This window comes from Scyliorhinus torazame, chromosome 22 (genome assembly GCF_047496885.1).
Source record: "Scyliorhinus torazame isolate Kashiwa2021f chromosome 22, sScyTor2.1, whole genome shotgun sequence".
NCBI classification, from domain to species: Eukaryota; Metazoa; Chordata; class Chondrichthyes; order Carcharhiniformes; family Scyliorhinidae; genus Scyliorhinus; species Scyliorhinus torazame.
In genome coordinates, this window is record NC_092728.1 from 98,188,237 (window position 1) to 98,200,520 (window position 12,284).

At 45.9% G+C, this 12,284-nt stretch overlaps 1 protein-coding gene across 1 annotated transcript in view; it reads right to left on the reverse strand.

The window, feature by feature from the left end:
* Positions 1-12,284, reverse strand: part of LOC140399258 (procollagen galactosyltransferase 1-like) — a 96,799-nt gene that overhangs the window by 50,121 nt on the left and 34,394 nt on the right. Inside the window, exons 4-5 of the mRNA XM_072488702.1 lie at positions 10,630-10,764; positions 2,397-2,601 (exon numbers count right to left, since the gene is read on the reverse strand). Of these exons, the coding sequence (XP_072344803.1) occupies positions 2,397-2,601; positions 10,630-10,764 (340 nt within the window). The remainder of the gene's footprint in view (positions 1-2,396; positions 2,602-10,629; positions 10,765-12,284) is intronic.

The window sequence follows — 12,284 nt, forward strand, 5'->3', positions numbered from 1 at the left end:
ATAACATCTCATACCTTCTATCCCACTCCTCTACGTCCATTTCCCACCCTATCCCCATGTCTCTCGATACACTGAATGCTCACCTATTAATCTCAGCTGTGACAATATCGAACAGCTGACCATCCTTGGCCCTCTGGGTCAGAGGATTCCAAAGGAAAAGGAATGAGACAAACACACCAGACAAACTCCAACACACAGAAACATATATGGAATATAGAAGCGAGAGGAGGCCATTCGGCCCTTTGAGCCTGCTACGCCATTCATTACGATCAAGGCTGATCATCAAATTCAAAACCCTGATCCCGCTTTCACCCCATATCCCTTGATTCCTTTAGCCCCAAGAGCTATATCAAACTCCTTCTTGAAATTACACAATGTTTTGGCCTCAACTACTTTGTGGTAGTGAATTCCACAGATTCACCACTCTCTGTGTGAAGGAATTTCTCCTCACCTCAGTCCTAAAAGGTTTACCCCTTATACTCAAACCATGACCCCTAGTTCTGGACTCCCCCACCATCGGGAACATTCTTTCTGAATCTACCCCATCTAATCCTGTTAGAATTTTGTAAGTTTCTATGAGATCCCCTCTCACTCTTGAAGCTCCAATGAATATAATCCTAACTGACGTAGTCTCTCCCCATATGACAGTCCCACCACCCCAGGAATCAGCCTGGTAAACCCTCGCTGTACTCCCTCCATAGCAAGAACATCCTTCCTCAGATAAGGACACCAAAACTGTACACAATACTCCAGGTGTAGCCTCACCAATGCCCGATAACAATTGCTGAAAACATCGCTGCTCTTATACTCAAATTCACTCACTATGCAGGCCAACATACCATGTCTTCTTTACTGCCTGCTGTACCTGCCCGCTTACTTTAAGCAACCGATGCACGAGGACATCAATGCCACGATGAGTATTCACCTCTCTCAATTTACACCCATTCAAATAATTTATATTTTTAATTTTTTTTAAATTTTAGAGTACCAATTCATTTTTCCAATTAAGGGACAATTTAGCGTTGCCAATACACCTACCCTGCACATCTTTTGGGTTGTGAGGGCGAAACCCACGCAAACACGGGGAGAATGTGAAAACTCCACACGGACTGTGACCCAGAGCCGGGATCGAACCTGGGACCTCGGCGCCGTGAGGCTACAGGGCTAACCCACTACGCCACCGTGCTGCCCTCCCATTCAAATAATAATCTGCCTTCCTTTTTTTGCTACTAAAGTGGATAACCTCACATTTATCCACATTATACTACATCTGCCCTGCATATGCCCACTTATTCGGCCTGTCCAAATCCCGCTGAAGCATCTCTACATCCTCCCCACAACTCACTCCCCCACCCAACTCTCTCACCCAAATCTGCAAATTTGAAGATATTAATTCCCTTGGCCAAATTATTGATATATAATGTAAACAGTTAGGGTCCTAACACAGATCCCTGCTGTAGCTCACTAGTTACTGCCTGCCAATCGGAAAAAGACCCATTTATTCCAATCTTCCAGAGTCAAAGGTGTGTTATGTCGCAATACATTCTGGGAACTGTAGCTGCCAGTCTTCAAAAACAAACCGCACATCCCAGAATGCTGTGTTTCCGGTCAATCGTGGGAACCCACAAGCACAGCAGCAACTTGCATTTGTATAGCACCATTACCATAGTCAAACCTCCCAAGGCGCCTCACAGAAACATTATTAGATATAGTTTGACACCAAGCCACACATGGAGATAGTGGGACAGGAAGGAGACCAAAGTGTTGGTCAAAGAGATAGCTTTGAAGGAATTGCTTGATGGAAGCACAGAGGTTTGTTGAGATCTGCAGCATCCTAACCTGGAAGCAGATTCCAGAGGATCGTTCAAAAGACAGTCGGACATGTGCTTGAAGAGAGCCAGTTCGCAGCATTTTGGGGAGGAAGCTGGGGTGTGGGACTCAATTGGAAGACCCTTTCACAGAACCAACACAGGCGCAATGGGCCAAATGGCCTCCTTTGGTGCTGCAAGACTCCATAAGATTCTACGAGAAAGAGAGGAAGGTTCGGGGGGGTGGGGGGGTTCAAAATTAAGGGGTAAGCAGACGAGTGCACAGCCACCAATGGTGGAGTGAATAGGACGGAGGGTTGGGGTAGGGTTTTTTTTTTGGGGGGGGGGATATCCGAGGGGGGGTGGGAAATGACAGGAGGCACGTTGACGAGAGAGTGGTACAGGTTGGGGGGGGGGGGGGGGGTGAGGTGGAAGAGGCTGGTGGCAGAAGACAAAAGAAGAGAAAGCATAATAGAAATGATGGAGCGGGAAAGGTACATCGCTAGACACCCGGGGGAAACCAGGCCAGGAGAAAATCAGTTTGGTCGTTCAGCCCGTATCTTCCCGACTGCACCACACGATAACTACCTGCGGAACGGCACGAGAATGCAAACACAATGATATCATCAAAAGCCCAGGAGAATTCTGGGTGCGGTGGATAAAACGCCAGGTCCCGTGTGGCTTCTTTGCGCAGGTCAATCAGGACGGCCGAGTGCACCATCGGAACGGCGAAGCAGCCTAATCGCTGACGATGGCGAGTCGGGAAATATTCTGCCGTCCTGCGGTAATAACCCTGGAGCGAAACAAATCAAAAATAAGTACACGTTTTGGAGGCGGCCCCTGTCCACCAAGCAAACATTTGGTACAAATCCCACCCGGAACGTGTGCTTTCCAGCTGTGGGCTGCACGTGGCAAGAAACCGCGGGCGCCATCCACCATTTTGTGTCAATTAAAATGGAGGGACCATCACGAGCCTGCAGCTTGACTGCCGGATCGGCAGGCCCAGGCTTTCCGGAAGGCGGCAGAGAAACTTCTAAAATGGATTCTAACATTTCAAGGCCCAGAGGGACTCCGCAGGGAGGATAAATGGATCTGGCCTTTTGGTAACTGTTAAGTAATGGGTTAAGAGTTAAGTAATGCATTAAGAGACATTGCAATTAGTTGTCAAATTTAGTTTAAGTATCCAATAATTGACACTGATATGTAAAGGGGCTTCAGGTGGCCCTGGTGTCAGGTGGTGCGTTGTTAGAGTTTTGTGCAGAGGCTGTGGAAGTGAAATAAATGGTCTTTGGTGAAAAGGAACAGGACTTTTGACTCTTCATACAACGGTAACTAAAATGTATAACAATGGTAGCAGAGGATGGTTGCTGTGCAAATGTGAAGGTTTGAAAGATACAACTTTTCCTGATCAAACCAAGGAGTGAGTGAGAAGGAAAAAAAAGATACATGGCTGAACCCAGGATAAAGATGGCTGGATATGACTATCCCCCCTTAATTTCTGAAAGGGAATCTTACGACCAATGGAGAAGTGCAGTAGTTATGTGGACTAAGGTAACTGCCTTGGGAAAGAGAAAACAAGGTATGGCATTGGCTCTTTCTCTACCTTATGACAGTAAAATCTGAAACAAAGTGCTTTCTAAGCTGGAATTCATAGAATCATAGAATTTACAGTGCAGAAGGAGGCCATTTGGCCCATCGAGTCTGCACCGGCTCTTGGAAAGAGCACCCTACCCAAGCCCATACCCCCCACCCTATCCCCATAACCCAGTAACCCCACCCCAACGGCAATTTTGGACACTAAGGGGCAATTTTTTTTTAGCATGGCCAATCCACCTAACCCGCACATCTTTGGACTGTGGGAGGAAACCGGAGCACCCAGAGGAAACCCACGCACACACGGTGAGGATGTGCAGACTTCGCACAGACAGCGAACCCAGGCCGGGAATCGAACCGGGGACCCTGGAGCTGTGAAGCAATTGTGCTAACCACTATGCTACCGTGCATTGGAAGAGTTAGACTCAGAAGAAGGTCTGGAGACTTTATTACATTATATGGATAAGATTTACAAGAAAGATGACATGTTAAGTGCGTATGAAGCATGGTCGGAATTTGATAAGTTCCGGAAAATAGAGGAATTCTCCATGGAAGACTATATAATGGAATTTGGCAGACTATATAAAAGGCTGCAGAAACACAACCTGGAATTTCCACAGTCTGTGTTGGCCTTTAAATTACTTGACTGTGCGAGAGTGAGCAACATGGATATGCTCCTGGTTTTGACAGGAGTTCAGTTTACGGATGAGGATACCTTATTCGATCAGATGACAAAAGCTTTAAAGAGGTTTCTAGGGAAACATTCGATTCCGATGGCTCTGATGACTCAAATAGGTCAGTCTGCTATAAAGCAGAATATGGAAAATACACTACTAACAGGATGGCAAAATTGTAACAGGGCCCAAGACTATAGAAGGAGTTCGAGACAAGGAAATTATAAAGACAGAAACCCAGTTAAAACTTACAGTAGGACGATGAACCCCCGAAATGCATGGGGCATGATAAATCGATGTTTTCGATGTGACTCTCAATACCATTATGTCTTCAACTGTCCAAAACGCTATGATAGAGTGTTTGAAGCGACACATGGCACGGAAGAGTCAGAAGAGGAAAAAGACAGTGTTCAGAGAGAAGACATTGTCCTATTAACAAGCAGTTTTACGCCGGTAATGAGGGTGTTGGTTGCAGAATCCTTCAACTGTGCTGTATTGGACAGTGGCTGCACATCTACTGTGTGTGGAATTGACTGGTTAAAATGTTACCTGGACTCTTTGAATCCTGAAAGTCCTAACAAGGTTAAGGAATTTGAAAGTTCCACAAGTTTCAGGTTTGGGGATGCTAATAAGACCATAAGACCATAAGACATAGGAGTGTAAGTAAGGCCATTCGGCCCATCGAGTCCACTCCACCATTCAATCATGGCTGATTTCAACTCCATTTACCCGCTCTCTCTCCATAGCCCTTAATTCCTCGAGAAATCAAGAATTTATCAACTTCTGTCTTAAAGACACTCAACATCCCGGCCTCCACCGCCCTCTGTGGCAATGAATTCCACATACCCACCACTCTCTGGCTGAAGAAATTTCTCCTCATCTCTGTTCTAAAGTGACTCCCTTTTATTCTAAGGCTGTGCCCCCGGGTCCTAGTCTCCCCTGCTAATGGAAACAACTTCCCTATATCCACCCTATCTAAGCCATTCATTATCTTGTAAGTTTCTATTAGACCTCCCCTCAACCTCCTAAACTCCAATGAATATAATCCCAGGATCCTCAGACGTTCATCGTATGTTAGGCCTACCATTCCTGGGATCATCCGTGTGAATCTCCGCTGGACCCGCTCCAGTGCCAGTATGTCCTTCCTGAGGTGTGGGGCCCAAAATTGCTCACAGTATTCTAAATGGGGCCTAACTAATGCTTTATAAAGCTTCAGAAGTACATCCCTGCTTTTATATTCCAAGCCTCTTGAGATGAATGACAATATTGCATTTGCTTTCTTAATTACGGACTCAACCTGCAAGTTTACCTTTAGAGAATCCTGGACTAGGACTCCCAAGTCCCTTTGCACTTCAGCATTATGAATTTTGTCACCGTTTAGAAAATATTCCACGCCTCTATTCTTTTTTACAAAGTGCAAGACCTCGCACTTGCCCACGTTGAATTTCATCAGCCATTTCTTGGACCACTCTCCTAAACTGTCTAAATCTTTCTGAAGCCTCCCCACCTCCTCCATACTACCTGCCCCTCCACCTATCTTCGTATCATCGGCAAACTTAGCCAGAATGCCCTCAGTCCCGTTATCTAGATCGTTAATATATAAAGAGAACAGCTGTGGTCCCAACACTGAACCCTGCGGGACACCACTCGTCACCGGTTGCCATTCCGGAAAAGAACCTTTTATCCCAACTCTCTGCCTTCTGCCTGACAGCCAATCTCTCTGAAGTCGCTGAAAAGAGTGGTGATCCCTTGCAATATTGCCGGAGTGAATCATTTCATTAGCACGGATGTTATATCAAGTGAGATACCTTTGCTTCTGAGCAGATCGTCGATGAAGAAAGCACACATGAAACTGGATATGGAACAGGATAAGGCAACAGTTTTTGGAAAGACGGTGGACTTACAATTTACACAGTCGGGACACTATTGTATTCCATTACTGACAAATAATATTTCAAGTAGAGTGGTTAAGGATGTATTGATGGCAGTTGAAAATGGGAGTTTCGCTGATAAAAAGCTTGTGTATTAAAACTGCATAGGCAATTTACACATCCGTCTCCTCGGAGGCTGAAAAATGTATTAAAGGATGCAAGGGTAAGGGATGAAGACTATATTAAACTGATAGAACAGGTTAGTCATTGCTGAGAAGTTTGTAGGAAGTACAGAAGGACACCAGCACGATCGATAGTAGCCCTACCTTTGGCCAGGGATTTTAACAATATTGTGGCTGTGGACCTTAAGATCTGGGATGAGGCCATTTTTCCGAAAGGACAACTACCAAAAGTTGGTACAAAGGTGACATACTTGCCTGAAGGGTCTAGTCAATGGAAGGATGCAACTGTTATTAGAGCAGGGAAGGCCACTGGAAAGTATAAACATTGGTTGAATGTACAGCATTCAGGGGAAGGAGTTAAGACAATGGATTGGGAACACGAAGGTCACAGAAACGCAGTGCCAGTTCAGATAGTACATCGGTTAGTGAACAGATCCGCAGGAAAAGGTCGAGAATTTTGAAAGGACATCCCACAGCAGATAGGAAAGATCAAGCAGTAGCAGTATAGAACAAGTTACCAGGCGGGAGAGGGGATGTAGTTTATCAAGGTCTCGGAACATGAGTAAGACTACGAATACTAATAGGAGTAGAAGCCCACATGCACGTGAGATTTTGGTGGCTTCCAATAAATTATATGAAAAGTTATCAAAGATGCTAAATACACAGATGGATTTGCACGGAAAAGGTTCTTCCGGATGGAACTTATAAGGCAAAGGCCAGGCTTGTGACAAGGGGATTTGAAGAAAGCTTAGAAGATCAGGATTTAAGGGTAGATTCACCTACAGCAGGAAAGGTTAATTTTAAAGATCTTCTTTTAGCCACAAAGGCATGGGAATGCAAATCTATAGATATGAAAGCTGCCTTCTTGCAGGGGCATCAGCTCCAGAGAGACATTTTTCTCCGTCCTCCTAAAGAAGCAGCTAACACAGAAGGGGTATTCTGGAAGTTGAACAAATGAGTATGTGGTTTAAATGTTGCATCCAGAGTCTGGTATTTTTCGGTAAGGTCAGTTTTGTTAAAGTTAGGCTGTTACCAGTTGAAAGTAGATCCGGTAATGTTTTACTGGCACTATAAAGGGAACCTTTCTGGCATCTTTATGATGCATGTCAAATAGTTTTTGTGGGGTGGGACTGGTGATTTTGAAGCTTTTGTAATCTTTGGTTTGAGGAAAGAATTCAGGGTCGGAAGTCAGGCTTCCGGTGCATTTAAATATATTGGACTGGAAATCGAACAGACTAAGTTAGGGGCAACTTTACAGCAGCAATCTTATTTGGAAAGCATCAGCCCAATAGCAATTAATCATGGCCGGGTTTTCACAAAAAGATGCAAGGTTTCAAAGATGGAAAAAGAGCAACTGTGAAGTTTAATTGGGCAACTGAATTGGTTAGGTAGGCAGACTAGACCGGACGTGAATTTTGATGTCTTAGAGTTGAGTACAAAAATGAATGATCCCAAAGTGGAAGACATAATAAGAGCAAATAAAGCATTGGCCAAACTAAAAATGTAAAAGTGTGTTTTGAAGTTACCGGTTTTAGGTGACCTTAGGCACTTGAAATTCATAGTTTATAGTGATGCGGCCTATGCAAATCAAGCACAGGAGGTTTTATAATTTTCCTCTTGGGGAACAATGGTAAATGTTGTCCTCTTGTGTGGGAAACAAAGAAAATAAGGAAAGTGGTCGAAAGCACTTTGGCTGCTGAGACGTTAAGCTTTGTAGAGGCGGTGGATATGGCCTTTTAAATATCTCAGATATTGACAGCAATTTAACTTTTGGGTATTGTTAATGAAGAGCGCCTGTTTCTGTGACTTTATTTTTCTTCCAAAAAAAAAAAAATTTGAGGAAAAAAAGGGGGGGGGAAATCACGTGTGTGTTTTTGAGTTTCTTTAAATTTTGTTTTCACCTAATTACTTTTTTCTCCAAGGAAGGGGAGACTGTTAAGTAATGGGTTAAGAGTTAAGTAATGCATTAAGAGACATTGCAATTTGTTGTCTCATTTATGTTAAGTATCCAATGATTGACACTGATATGTAAAGGGGCTTCAGGTGGCCCTGGTGTCAGGTGATGTGTTGTTAGAGTTTTGTGCAGAGGCTGTGGAAGTGAAATAAATGGTGTTTGGTCAAAAGGAACAGGACTTTTGACTCTTAATACAACGGTAACTAAAACGTATAACATTAACAACATCCCAGCCACCTGAGCAAGAGAAGGTGCCAGGTTACCTCAGTCCGTACTGTAATAAAAAAATGGAAAAATGTGACATTTGAGCAGTGGGTTCTGTCCTGGGCAGACTTAGGATTTTTGTTTGGGGAACCAATGTTGGGCGAAGGGACCAACTTGTGCTAGTGTCTTTAGAGGAACATGACATCACCAGTCAGTGCCTTGAAACTCATCTGCCTTCCATTCAATTAAAAATCATGTCAAATCTTTGACCATGTTGCGGGGGAGAAAAAAAGATGGTTGGCCACTATTTTTATCTGTGGGTGTGTGTGGAATTGGCCCCAGTGGGAGATTGTGTTGTTCATGAAAAAAAAAATTTTTATTGGAAAGGGGCTCGCTGTTTAAAGAAAGGCGGCAGTTGGCAGCGTGAGCGGGAGGCACACGCTGGCTCTCGCGCCAGCCGTTATTTTTAAAAATAGCAGCAGTTAAGAGCAGTTGGGGCTGTTGAAAGCAGTCAGTTGGAGGAAGGCAGCCGGAGAGGAAGGCAGCCAACGACCGGAGCAGAAGAAAAAGCCAACGACATGCGGAGGCTGGGCGAACGGCTCCGCAAAGCGAATAAAGTGCCAGCGGCTATAATGAACAAGGTCATAAAGAAATAAATAAAGAGCAGGAGGAAGAAAGAAGAAAGAAAAATCAAGCAGCCCAGAAATTATATCGGAAGACCCAAGACTAAAAGAATAATGATTGACAAGGAAGACATGAAGGTCATACTACTGGCCCAAAACATCGAAAGAAAAGGATCTGTTATATCCTTTTTAAAAAATAGTTCTTATCTTTTAATTTTGAAAATAAGCTTTATTTAAGTTAATATCCTGAAAGAATTGCTATTAATTCCAATTGTAAAGTTTACTTGTTCTACTTAAAAAGCCTGATCCGTGTAGAGCTATTAAATGATAGGTAAATGAAATCTTCTCGGAAGATATGGGTTGTACACCAGGTGATTAACTTGGTTTGATCCAAATAGCACCCACCTAAGTCTGTTTAGGAGTCAGGGACACGGGAGTCCCTGTGCACCACATAGAATTTCTCAACCCTGTTTGGTGTAAGGGTGGTTTCTTGGTGATATCTCGACCCCTTGGGTTCCCAAGACTGGGTCTTGAAGCTGAAGGCACCGAGGCCGAAGAAACTGGACCAGGCCTGATCAGTCAGCGATCCTGGCTGTGTGCACGATCCTGGCTGAGTGCACGATCCTGGCTGAGTGCACGATCCTGGCTGAGTGCACGATCCTGGCTGTGTGCACGATCCTGGCTGTGTGCACGATCCTGGCTGAGTGCACGATCCTGGCTGAGTGCACGATCCTGGCTGTGTGCACGATCCTGGCTGAGTGCACGATCCTGGCTGAGTGCACGATCCTGGCTGAGTGCACGATCCTGGCTGAGTGCACGATCCTGGCTGTGTGCACGATCCTGGCTGAGTGCACGATCCTCGCTGAGTGCACGATCCTGGCTGAGTGCACGATCCTGGCTGAGTGCACGATCCTGGCTGAGTGCACGATCCTGGCTGAGTGCACGATCCTGGCTGAGTGCATGCTGCACATGACTGAAGAGGCCGATGGCAGGACTAGCGGGTCTCCTGGCCTCAGTGAGCTCTGGGTAACCCCCCTGAGGCAGCTCTCTCGCCCGGAGGCTCAGCAAGGTCCACAGGCTCAGCTCACGGCGAAGGTCCTTGAAAATTTGGGTGGGGGCGGGAGGGTGGAAGGGTAGGTGGACAAATTTACCGTGGATCCGGGAGTTGCATTTCTACTCTTCCTGCTCCATGACGTGAAGCCATGGTTCAAAGTTACCTTCCAGGTGGCAGCTTCCCACAACCTCGGAGCTGATCACTATTCCACCAGGAGCCTGAAGTGATTGACCGGAGCGTGAATGCCAAAGGCGGCAGTCAGTCACAATCTTCCAATGAGACTTAATTACCTGAGGTTTGGGCCTAGAAGTTGGATCAGGGTGCCTCTCTCTGATGCAAAGTACGAACCTGAGCGTAAGTCAACCATATTGATAAGGATTTCATTGTAGGCGTTATGTTATATACATAGTTACTAGCTACATAATTTACATGTCATTTACATCATTCTCTCCTGAGGTTCTCAGAGGTTCTCTGGTGAAGGCCACTGTAAAAATACTCCCACCCCATTTCAATCCCTCCCCACCCCCTCCCACCACCAAACTACAGTGAAAATACGGCTCCAGTCTCCTCACCACCTGGCACAACCAGCAGCGATATGTAATTGTAGAGGAAGTCAGATTAAATTTCTATGTAAGTGTGAGCGATCTGTGAACACCAGCCCGTTACCTGAGGAGTGATTCCACACCAGAAGTTGGAGTATGCAGTCTGCGACACCAACATTGGAGCTATGACAGTTTTGTTCTCGGCTATGAGCAGGTTCAGTGTCTGGTCATTGGTGAGAATGTTATCCGTGTCTAAATACTGAAAGAGAAGATTTAAAAAAAGATTTTAGCTAAAGCAAAACAGCGCAGAGGGTGAAAACCTGAAATAAACACATAAATGCTGGAATTTCTCAGTTGTCCTGGCAGCATCTGTGGAGAGAGAAACAGGTTTTAATGGGCCAGGTTTTTCAGCGGGCATTGTGACCCTGACATTTTATTGTCTCAGACCATCAGCGTGCCCATCTATCTGGTGAGACCCCCTCCGCACCCCCACAGGCTGCAGGGCCAATCTAGAGGGCCTGTAACAATCAAATCAAGTTCGGCTGCAATTTTACCGGGAGAAATGGGCATTACCAGGGCAGGCAGGCAAGCGAGAGGGCACTTTGACATGGTGCACCCACAGCTGGCAACAGGGAAGTGATCAATTAGAGACTCAAAGCTGATGGAGTGATCGGACTAGAGAGAAGATCCCATTGCAGGATTATCATCGCACAGCGCTGTGGCATTCTATCCAATAACCTCCTGAACTGATCCTTGATTGAGCTAGGAGCCTTTGCTGGGACAGGCCTCTCTGATGTCAGTAAATTGATTGGCTACGGGTCTCCAAGAAGCAGGCAGCTGTCCGGTTCCCAGAACCCTCCTGGGTAAGACCCCGGACAGGGGCATGTATCAAGGAGCTGCCCCACCTTCGCTCTACCCTAATTTCCCAGCACCTCCACCCCCCCCCCCCTCCCCCCCCCCCCACCCCCCACCCGACCACCACTCTCACCTCCACATCCAATTATTCCTCCGTGGGGCCAGGAAAATTCAGTGCAATGTTTCAGGTCGGTGGCCTTTAGTCGGAACACAATGTAGCGCATTGACTATGAGGGGATGTTCTAAGGAAATGAAAGGCTTTCCAAATTGAAATCACCACATTTACCAAATATTTACGAAGCCTGGGGAAAAAGGACTTGAATCCCATGAAGTCCCGTGGCAATGGGTGCAAAGAAACCGCCCGCTGATTATTACATACCGCCCCTCCAAAGCTGACGAATCAGTACTTCCTCCGGAGGCAGCAGTGAGGGTGGCAAGGACGCACAATGTAATCTGGGTGAGGGGACTTCAATATCCATCACTGAGAGTGGCTTGGAAGCACCACTACAGACCGAGCTGGCCAACTCAAGACTGGACAACCATGAGTCGCTGTGGGCCATCAGCAGCAGCAGAATTGTACTCAACCAGAAACTGTAACCTCATGGCCCGGCATATCCCCCACTCTACCATTACCACCAAGTCAGGGATTAACCCTGGTTCAATGAAGAGTGCAGGAGGGCATGCCAGGAGCCACACCAGTCATACTTAAAAATGAGGTGTTAACCTGGTGAGGCTACAACACAGGGCCACATTCAGTCATGAATGGTGGTGGACCATAAAACGACTCTCTGGAGGAGGAGGAGACTCCACAAATATCCCCATCCTCAATGATGGAGGAGCCCAGCACATCGGTGCAAAAGATAAGATTGTTGCATTTGCAACTTTTCCAGCCAGAAGTGCCGAGTGGATGATTCATCTCAGCCT